Genomic DNA, 11,332 nt, shown 5'->3' with positions numbered 1-11,332 from the left:
ACAAAGTCATTGCAAATAAAATTTTCCGTCATTTGACAAATTAGGTGTTTATGAATTACAACTCCTGCTAAGCCTTATTTACTAGAAATTGTAATCAGACATAATTTAGAATCCGGTACATGGATTCTAGAAGGTTTTGAATTCATTAAATCAAGGTGGAATATACAAACGTAGAAAAACAGATTTTTCCACAATTGTTTCTCTAAAGTTGAATTTGCCCTATAACAAAGACATCATATTAACAAGATATCCAGCTCTCACATTTCCCGAACAAATAATTGGCAACATCCTTTTTTGCGAGCATGTCGCCCTCAGGTGAGTCCGCATCGAATCTCATACATAGAAGTAGGGGAGAGAAATGTCAAATTCGTACGCGCCAAAATAGCAGGGCTGCACATCCATACAATTGACATGACATGTTGAATGAGACGCCGTGCGATGGCGTTGCTGAACTGAAGATTGAGATCGCTCCAAGCTGACAGGGTCTGCCTATAATTACATTCCATGTGGAATTCCGAATCAATTCCAACTTCAGTGCAACAACCGATTCCGAATGAATTTCGGCTACAACCGGTTGATTCGGAAATCTGTCGGAATTAAGTGAGAAGATGCGGACTAAATTGTCAATTCGTCTTCTTCTTTCCAGATTTTGCTGATTTTCAGTTTATTTTTAAATGAAAACATTACATAACTGAATATACAAAATTAAATTTCCATCTTTTTCGGATATACAGAACTAGTAAATAACCAGTTCTTCTCAGAATTCCAACATAAACTGTTGAAATTCGCTGGAGATTAACAAAACGGCCTACCTTAGTCAGCATCTAAGACAAGACCTGACAACTGGCTTCTTATTCTTCCTTCTGAATCATCCCACATTATCGAAATGACGGAATGCGTAATGAATTCTTACTCGACTGCATGATTTTTCAGTGCTCGATCGGTTCAGTGCTAGAATTTTCGCCTGAGTTGGCAGCTCGATCAACCTGATTGACAGTGACATTATAAATGTCATTGAATATTCGCTCATTTTATGAATGTGTTAGTGTGAAATTTAAGCGACTTAAGCCATTTCACTACACTCCAGCTAGAGGAATGGATGATGCTGACTAAGGTAGGCCGTTTTGTTAATTTCCAGCGAATTTCAATAGTTTATATTGGGATTCTAAGAAGAACTGGTTATTTACTAGTTCTGTATATCCGAAAAACATGAAGTTTTAAATTTGTATATTCAGTTATATAAGGTTTTCGTTTAAAAATAAACTGAAAATCAGCACGAAAACGTGCAAAATCAGGAAAGAAGAAGAAGAAGACGAATTGACAATTCAGTCCGCATCTTCTCACTCAATTCCGAATGATTTCCGAATCAACCGGTTGTAGGCGAACCGGTTCATTCGGAATCGGTTGTTGCATTGGAGTTGGAATTGATTCGAAATTCATTATGATTTCCACATGAAATTCTGAATGAAAATTTCTCGCCGATTCGGAATTGATTCGGAATCCATTCGGATCTGATAATGTGGGATCCTTCTCGTCATTTTCGCCCTGTGGAATAAATACCACCGTATCGGCTACAGTGTAGCCATATTTACAGATTTTTTAATAACTGTATGCTAAGAAAAAAATATTTATTTAATTTAGATTTTTAGACTCAATTTTTGATTTGAAATAAATGTGAAAAATGTTTTGGTGAATGCATTTACGCCCTTTTGAAAAATTAATTGAGATATGTTAACGCTTAAAAACAATTAATTGAGCTTTTATGACAAAACACGAAATATCTCATGTTGAACGCAAAATCGAATCCATTGTTGACGTATTACCGGATCTTTTGGAAACCGGAAAAAGTCAAGTTTGGATAGAAATGCTTAGTGCGACCATAGTGTGGAACACAACAGTTCATTTTTCTCGTAAAACTAAACACACTTTCGAGTTTACACTAATTTAATAAATCTTTTTTGGTTACACTTATATTCACTAAAAAGAAGAACGGCTTGATGCTGATTTTAATTACACAGTGCTGTCACTATATACATTTATTACAAATGAGATTGAAAAAAGTGAAACATTCTCTGAGAATTTTCATTTTCATTGGTGAGCTAAAATTATACATTTTAATAAATTTGTTTTCTGATTTTTTTTTTATACTTGGCATCATTGCTCGCGTACCCTGCAAAAGTTTTGTCTTTGCACAATGTGCGGGTAGCAACATCAAACTCAGCCTATCAGAAACTGGTCCATTTTGGAACAAAAGCCCCCCCCCCCCCTCCCCAGTTATATATCTGGCAGCAGTGAGGCACTCGGTCACCAGAATGTCTACCAGCCATATTTTTCCCGCTGGCAGCGTTTAGTCAGCCATCTGGCAGCCATGCGTATGCGGGTAGACGCAGATATAGTGGAAATAGAAAGTAAACAAAGAGAATCTGTCGTTTATTTTAGACCCTTTTGAAATGTTGACGTCGATTTGTTAAGCAAACGCAATATACCACCTCACATCTCTAATAATATTACGTCCTACTCGAAATGAAATGAACTCTTTCTATAAACCACGTAAACGCATTTTCATCAACTAAGCTGTCAGTCATCATTGACAGTTTTTTTTATTGTCGAAATTGTTCTCGGCCTCTATTGAATTCAACGAGTCAGAGCGAGAAAGAAGACGATTGCCATCTTGGTTAGAAGAAGAGTGTTTACACGTCAGTCGGTCCGGTTTTGCAGTAAGCAATTTTTTCCCGTTTTGTCCACTGATTGTCTGGAGAATTTTTCTCCAGATTAAGCTACGACTGGTGACACGGTTGGAACCGTTTAGTGCCGATATTGTTACTGCAGTAGGAAAACAATTCTGTGAATCATGAATATCTTTCGACTGGCCGGTGATTTGTCGCACTTGCTGGCAATTATTCTATTACTGATAAAAATATGGAAAACCAGATCCTGTGCTGGCATATCCGGCAAATCTCAGATCCTGTTTATGATCGTCTATATTAGTCGCTATCTAGACCTTGTGACGACATTCATCAGTGTTTACAATACTATTATGAAAATGGTTTTCATAAGTTCTTCGGTAGCCACGATTTATTTGATGTACGTCAAGTTTAAGGCAACTTATGATCATAATCACGATTCATTCCGTATCGAGTTTTTGCTGGTTCCATGCTTCATTCTGGCACTACTGATCAACGCAAGCTTTACTCCACTGGAAGTACTGTGGACCTTCTCTATCTACCTTGAAGCGGTGGCCATTTTGCCCCAATTGTTCCTGGTCAGCAAAACGGGAGAAGCGGAGAGTATCACCAGTCACTATCTGTTCGCCCTGGGATCGTACCGTGCATTGTATCTGCTGAATTGGATCTACCGATACTACGCAGAAGGTCACTATGATCTTATTGCAATCTTTGCTGGAGCCATTCAAACGATTTTGTACTGCGATTTCTTCTACCTCTACATTACCAAGGTATTGAAGGGAAAGAAGCTTCAGTTGCCGGCGTAAGGCGGTCTTCATTATCGTCACTGTAGGGAGGTAAGTTGAATAACTTCCTCGTACTACATGAGATTTTGTATTGAAGTTATTTTTCCAACCGTAGAATCAAACTGGATAATAACCGATGTTCAAGAGAGATAGAGAGAAGCCATTAGCAAGTAATGTGAAAAACAGATGACCGCACGAGAAGGAAATAAAAGTAATGTAAACTTCGAAGAAAAACTGGTAGTCTTATATCAATCCAGCGTTTAGAGAGAAATCGAAGTCCGAACATTTGGAAAGATCATTTGGAGCAACAACCAACTCCTAAGCATACAGTATAGTGCAACGAATGAACTTTTCGACGGCTCGTGAGTGAAAATTCAGATAATTTTGCTCTGCGTCAACAGAATACGTTTCTTCAGAGCAAAATTGTCTGGATCATAGAACAATCAACCACACAATGTTTGTGTTTTGCAAATTGGAACTTAAAGAAAAAAGCTTCATGTCAAGTAACGATTCTGAAACAATTATAGCATTGGGTCGTTTTTGAATTGTTTAGTTTTTTTTGCAATAATAATTGTGTTTAGCTCATGTCATCGTATTTCCGTTAGATGATTAGCCGACTCGCGAAATATAATCCACCATTTAAAATATTACTTTTCCGTACGCTTTACAAATTAGAATGCTCTGATGAAGCATTACAGTTTTATTTAAATTTGGTTTTCCCTGTATCCTTGAATTTTATGTTATATTGTCAATGTTCTGTACTAGAAAGTGTTGAGTTCATTATCCTTTTTTTTCGCTTTTTAGAGACAACGTTGTGTAGTTCTTTGTCAAAGCCACATCTTTTGGTAGAACAAAGTAATGGCGATATCGAAAGGCAAAACATTAGGGATTTTTCAGTCGTCTATGAAAAAAACGGATCATATAAGAGAGAAAAATATACAACTAGATTCTTTAGTATTTTTATTTTGATTCATCGTACTTTAAGATAAAATGGAAAAAAAAATCCGACTGCTTCGTAAGAATCGTTTATCTAGAAGAAATGAACGATCAAACTGATTGAAGGAAACAAACCCCTTTATTCTTCTACTTGATAAAACTAATATTTTACTGCTACCATGTAATACATAAAATCGTAATGATTATTGAGATAATTCCAATAAAGATTACAGTGTAAAGTGTGTTTTTTTAGTGCACTCTCCGAAATCTCCTAGCAACATATTAAATTGCAATGCATAATTGTCATTGCTTATTCAATTGCTTTTTACATTGCGATAGTTCGAACTAACCAATGCATTAAATTACTCAAAACTAGGTCATGCTATAACAAAATATAAACGACATTTACTAGCGCATACAAAAAAATTGGGAATAAAGTTACAGATATAGGTATTTCATTGTTATACAATTTACAAATGTGACACAATATTGGGGATAATATCCTGATTTCGTTTGTGTTTTGATCGTTGTATTGCAATTTAAAATGGTTTTATAATGTATCCTATTTTCATGCCACGCGTTTCCTATTTATGTAGGATTCACGAAACGTAAATATCGAATATATTTTTGATTAGTTTTTTGTATAGAAGGCTATTGTACAAATAGTCATCTCATTAGCAGAGTCGCCATGTTCTTTTACTGATTACTCAACTTTCAATTAACGAATTGTGATAAAATCGGATAAAAGATCGTTGTTTCGGCTCCAAGATTCGGTGAAATAATTCGACAATCGAGCAATACTGCTATTATAGCCACGCGAAAACTCGAATCGAATGCACTTATTTTCATCTTACCCTTAGAATCCTTGGATCGAATAGAGGCAGATCTCACTCTAACTAATAGTTTTTAGTATATGAGATGACTAGTGAAACTGAGATGAAACCTTTACCCTATTGGTTTTTCCTGATGTCTAAAAATCGTTATTTTAACTTTCAAAGACCATTTTGTAGAAATATGACTATCAGTCTAGAGAGCATTATAGAACATAAATCGGCACGTCAGTAAGAACATTGCACTTCGGTGCAAAACCAAAAAGTTTTCTGCAAATACCTGAAACATCACGTCTGTTTAGCGGTTCATGTTATACTGCTGGGTGGTATAATCAGACTGCTCGGATTACTTGGGACTGTGGAGTTCAAACATAGAAGATTGTTTGCATACCAATTTCCTGAATTCGATACCAGCAATAACGTTTAGACCTTAACTTAATTATTACGAAATAGTTTTTTTTTCATGGTGAAATCTAATGGAACCTACCATTCTTTTTACCGTTCCAAAACCAAACTTTAAATAGAACGTTATTTGCACTTAGCACAAAACCGGTTCCAAAACCCCTAAATAACTAATGTTTAGAAGTAAAATATGTTATATCTGTAAAAAAAAACAAAATGTTTGATACTTTCGACAGAAATTAAAACATTGACTGCATGAAATTTGAATAGCTTTGTTCAGAAATTGTGCAAATATCGAATCTTCAATTCATATCCAAATTCCTACAGTGACTATGCGTAGGAGGTACGATTCAAGTACCAAGTATGCCGGTTACAAGCCCAGATGTATTGGATTTTCAAGTGACCCGTGGAACAATACCCAATCAACTGAACGGTAATTAATTATTTCGTTCATTGAATACAAACTTCTAGTATAGTACCTTCGCAGTTGTATTTGAAGGTTTACTTGCTATTCTTGTTCCTAATATCATTGCTTAGTAATCAAATTTTACTTGCAAAACTATCAATTTTGCTCGAGAATGTTTTTTGTAAGATATTGTATACCTCACACATGAACAAGCAAAATTCCTTATAGTATACCAACATTCCTTCTCACATTATCAGGAATTCATTACAACTGACCAGTCGGAAGCGGCGTCCTCTCACAGACAAACCTGTAACCGAATAGGCATAACGGTAACCAAGTTATTCACAGAATAATAAATTTTCAATGAATGCGGCGTCAATTTTATATATTATTCTATTCTTGTTTTATTACCGCAGCTATCTTTGGCATATCACATAATTTATATATCTCTTCTTTGGGGTGAAATTTTTTCATATGTTTAACATACAATATACGATGAGAATTGGCAGCGTAGCAAACGTGACAAACGTAGGGTTTTTCGCCGGAATGACTGCGGAGGTGCAAAGTAAGAACCGTATTAACATAGAATGACTTGGGGCAGTGAGGACACTTAAAATCCCGCTTCTGAGTGTGGACTCGCATATGCAGCTCCAGACGAGACCTGAGAAAAAAACAAAAAAATTGAGGATAAGGTGCTGAAGATTTAAAAGAACTCTTACTTGTTCAGAGTCATCAGACCACATATTTCACATTTGAACTGCTTTTCTCTGTGCGAGTACAAATGAGTTCGTAGAGTCAGCTTACTTCCGAGAACTTTACCACATTGATCGCACGGATAATGTCCATTAGCATGCGTGCGTTTAACATGCATTCTAAGAGATGGTAAACAGCGAAATAATTGTTTGCAGTTAGGTTCTAGACAAGCGTATGGTTTAACGCCTAAATGAACATTTTTATGGGCTTCCATTCGAGAATCTTGCACCATCTTGCCGCACTCTTCACAAATGACTTTACGCCGTTCTTCATACAACTCTTTTTTGGATCTTATTGCAAGTTGTTCCTTTGTAAATCGTAATAGAGATCGTTTTGGTCTAGTCATTTTGCGTTTTATTTTCGGTGGTTCTTCAGACTGAACTGTTTCGAGATCAGGGTTATCAACGTAATTATGCTCAAACGTTGATGCAACATTTATTTTGACTACAGAAAAACCAATCGACTTTTTGGTCGCATTTTTGAATGCATATTCCTGTTGCCTACACTTATGCTTAAAGTCGTAGTACTTGTTAATTTTTATGTGGCACATGTCGCAAGCTACCAAAGATGTTTTTGTTTTTCGAACGTCAATCTATTGTATAGAAAATTTAAGTTAAAATTTTTCCATTTCAAAGGTAAACACTTACCATCAAACTAAAAATATCTTGTGCCTTTTCGCGAAAATGCCTATCCATAAGCCGCTTATTATCCTCACAAGGCCGTAAACATATACGACAAACACCCATGTTTTACAAGTTTTCATATGTTACATATGTAAAACAGAAACTGCTATAGTAGCTTCCGAAGACTGCTAATCAATAAATTCACTAATAATTAAACATTATAAACAAATAGCTATTGGCATATATATTACCAAAGACCAAAGACATCATATTAACAAGATATCAAGCTCTTACATCTTTTTTTGCAAACATGAATCGAATCTTGTACATACAAGCAAAGACATCATATTAACAAGATACCCAGCTCTCACATGTTCCTAACAAATCATTGCCAACATCCTTTTTCGCTCGCATGACGCTCTCAGGCATCGAATCTTATGCATAGAAGTAGGGGAGAGAATTGTCAAATTCGTTCGCGCCAAAATACACTGTCACAGTGACAATGTACTTTGATGAAATGTAGATGAAACTAGAATCACTGAAAATCGGTATACAGCTTAACCGACGACACGACCAGACCGACGACACGACCTGCCACTCGCTATTAAAAACTGTATCGCAAATTTAACTACCCCTCAGTAACTCGTAATGTCAAAACGAAATTGTTCGAAAAATGTATGAAACTGGCAACTCAGCCTGAAAAACTGATGTTTTTAAAATAACACCTACCGTTACCGTAGTTACATTTATTTACCTTAATCTTTTCACAGCAGTTGAAAGAGAAAAATTAAATCTAAATATTTTCAACAGCAAAAGTTGTTTTGCTACCGAGCAGCTCTCCCATCTCTACAGAATACCATTCGTTTGATGATCGTGCAGTTTTTTTTTGCACCGGTTCTCGAAGCCACACTGTTATGTTTTTCAAGATCAACATGGGTTTAAATTTGTATAAGGAACCAATCAGAGTTTACGACGGCCCTTATTAAGAGAATATTCGTAGTATTTATGTTTACTAGAGGAGTTGGGCATAATTTATCAGATCTACTTATACCATACCGAGTTTCGCAACTGACGATAAAGAGACTTTCGAATATCAGAAACTTTTCTAAACAAAAATATTCGCTCTTATTCTAAAATCTATTCCTAATAACGCTAGCAAAATCCATCGAAAAGTCAATATGCATTATTCAAAAACAGGGTGTATAATCGATTTATTATTAATGCTGCTCTGACTTAATCTCTGGACATATTTGAACAGATACTGAATTGTGCTAGTATCTTTTCGGTATCTTCAAGTGAAAATTTCGATCTAATTCGTAGATTCTAATCAAACAAAATAATCATATGAAACCAGTTTTGAATCGCTAAAAATTACGAAAAAAAATCATGGGGCATATAGTTGATTTAATCTTGCTGTTTCAAAAACAGGGTAACGGGAATGTTTTTGGTTGATATGTATCTAATGGCCCTTATTACCGGTATCACTTCACGGTGAAAATCGAATGAAGTGAATGTAAATCTTTATTACGGAAGTCGCTTTAGAGACAAAAGTAATTACTTGGATGCACTTGATGTCATTATGAACATCACGCCACCAACATTTTGTTGAAAAAATAAGTTTTTTCCATTACAATGATCACTTCACTATGCGTGATACTGGTAATAAGGAAAATCAAGTAAAGTGACATGTAAGTGAAGTGAATGTGAAAGTAAAAGTGAGAACGGTAATAAGGGCCAATATGTTTATGAATGAAGAAGTCTTTCCGGGAATCGATGTACTTCAATTTTATAACACAGAGCTTTTATTAGTGGCCAAAATATCAGTTAATCTACATAATCATTTGTTGAACTTGGATCTGGTGCCCCGACTTGGAAGGATCATTCTGTAATTCGGAATAAAAAAGTCCAATACGATCGAAAAAGGTTACTTTCAAACTACTTACAGTGTGATGAAATTCTAAAATCTTCTGAAAACGATAGATCAAACCATCATTTCTAAATAAATAAGTCCGAGTAATTTGCAATTATTACAATTGCTCGAACCGTATCGCATTTGTAGCTAATTCTTCATCACTTTCTCGATCAATTGCAGTCCTCAATGAGCCATATTGCTTCCCGACATGTTTTCCCGGGTAGAAGATTCGAGGGTATGGTTCTCGTGAATTGCCTCACGAGATCTCGAGGATCCATTGAGCTTCCTGCGTTTGTAATTTGCATTACGTCATGACACTTATTATCCTGACCAGGTGTCATATATGATGTCCTAAAATGATTCGTCATAATGCAACATTAAGACTTTTGAACCTTGACTGAATCTGATCCAATACCTTTTCACAAATATTTCACGCAAAGTATTCCAGCAATAACTAATTTAAACTCAGAAATAACTAGTTCTAACTCAGAAAAAGTTTGGCTAGAGAAAATCGTTCTGATTTTTTTCGACATTGTGGTTTATTTATTTACTATGGGACTCCTTGGTAACTAGTTCGTAGCAACTTAAACAGTGTTGCGCAAGAAGATTTTTTGAATCATTTTCAAGGGGTCGCTATATTTGTGGTAACTGGCGGTAAATCACTCACGAACACATTTTTTCCAGATTTTTCTTTGGAGTGCCTGGTCGTGTCGTCGACCAGACACTCCGAACAAAAAACTTAATGAAAAGTGATTCTTCTCCAGTTACCACAATGTTGAAAGACCCCTTGTTAATGACAGAATAAATATTTCCTGCAACACTTTTCTGGTTGTTACAAACTCGTTACCAAGGAACCTTTTTCTAACACAAATAAACAAAAACAAACCGCTTTGCATTTCGTGCCAATATCGAAAAATAGGTAAGTAAAAACCTTCGTTGAATAATCAAGAGTTGTAAATTGTTTTGTTCATCAGTGCTCACTTATTACATAGGATTCGATCATCTGCCATACAACAAATCACACATAGTTCAGGCGCAACCATAGCAGGACATTAATACGCGTTGCGTAAGATGTACCCAGCTATAAAATCTGTTATCTGACCGTTCTATCGTGCCCATAAAAACGCTGAAATTAAGCTTAAAACTGGCAAACGTAGGCACTCCAGTTCCTACATGAAGTAGTGCTCCTGTATTCGTTCGGTAGAATGCTAGACGCTCCCCTTCATCTGATTGTATACGATTGTTACCCGTCACGGAATGAGCACTACGAATGGTACATGCATGTCAAAAGCTACGAAAGAGATCGACGTGACTCTCAGTATCGTGAAAATATGTTTTTAGGATGACTACCTGAGGGGTAGTTAAATTTGCGATACAGTTTTTATAGGCGAGTGGCAGGTCGTGTCGTCGGCTTAACCATGGATACGGTTCATTTGTTTATTTTTCAACAACATTCCCATTCGTGTTTGTCACCTGATTTTCTTTTTCATCTACTGTAAATTTTTGTAATACATATCAATAATAGAATTTTAACCACCTCAATGTGATTATCAATTGATGTGAAAAAATTAGACGTACTGAATATCAAATGCAATAATTTTCTGTTTTCGAGAAATATCCCAATATTTCTGATAATAAATTATGCATCTTTTCGTATAATATTACAACATTTAGAACATTGTTGTGATATTAAATCGTAATCGCTGCACATCAGTAGTGAGTAGTCATGTGCAGCAATTTTGATGTAATTTCACAAACGTGTTGGTGTCGTTCTATAGGCAGTAATATTACACGAAAAGATGCATAATTTTCTATCAGAATCGTATACAGTATTAGCAAATACAAATTATAATACGGAATACTCCGTCCAATTTTCGAGGACACATTTTGCGTTATGTGGTACACTGTCAGGACACACTGTCAGAGTGACAGTGTACTCTAGAGAATTTTCTGTACAACTTGCAATGCTGAAGCGACGACACGACCAGGCACTCCGAAGAA

The 11,332-nt window shown here is 35.8% G+C and overlaps 2 protein-coding genes and 1 long non-coding RNA gene across 3 annotated transcripts; 1 reads left to right on the top strand and 2 right to left on the bottom strand.

Annotated features, from left to right (window-relative positions):
* Positions 1–2,649: 2,649 nt before the first annotated feature.
* On the top strand, positions 2,650–4,644 carry LOC131428289 (ER lumen protein-retaining receptor). The gene is made up of 2 exons (XM_058592118.1): positions 2,650–3,520; positions 3,585–4,644. Exon 1 carries the CDS (start codon positions 2,852–2,854, stop codon positions 3,488–3,490), a length of 639 nt encoding a protein of 212 aa, XP_058448101.1. The 5' UTR covers positions 2,650–2,851; the 3' UTR covers positions 3,491–3,520; positions 3,585–4,644.
* A 1,776-nt stretch (positions 4,645–6,420) lies between these two features.
* Positions 6,421–7,731, bottom strand: LOC131432723 (zinc finger protein 484-like). The gene is made up of 4 exons (XM_058599193.1): positions 7,671–7,731; positions 7,444–7,604; positions 6,763–7,388; positions 6,421–6,704 (listed from the first exon to the last, which is right to left on the bottom strand). Exons 2-4 carry the CDS (start codon positions 7,540–7,542, stop codon positions 6,437–6,439), a joined length of 993 nt encoding a protein of 330 aa, XP_058455176.1. The 5' UTR covers positions 7,543–7,604; positions 7,671–7,731; the 3' UTR covers positions 6,421–6,436.
* A 1,148-nt stretch (positions 7,732–8,879) lies between these two features.
* LOC131432722 (uncharacterized) lies at positions 8,880–9,885 on the bottom strand. Its single transcript, XR_009229950.1, has 3 exons — positions 9,747–9,885; positions 9,363–9,682; positions 8,880–9,302 (listed from the first exon to the last, which is right to left on the bottom strand). It is a non-coding gene; the product is annotated as an uncharacterized LOC131432722 (long non-coding RNA).
* Between the last annotated feature and the right edge of the window lie 1,447 nt (positions 9,886–11,332).

Source organism: Malaya genurostris, chromosome 2 (assembly GCF_030247185.1).
Source record: "Malaya genurostris strain Urasoe2022 chromosome 2, Malgen_1.1, whole genome shotgun sequence".
Lineage (NCBI taxonomy): Eukaryota > Metazoa > Arthropoda > Insecta > Diptera > Culicidae > Malaya > Malaya genurostris.
This window is presented reverse-complemented; position numbering and strand designations above follow the sequence as displayed.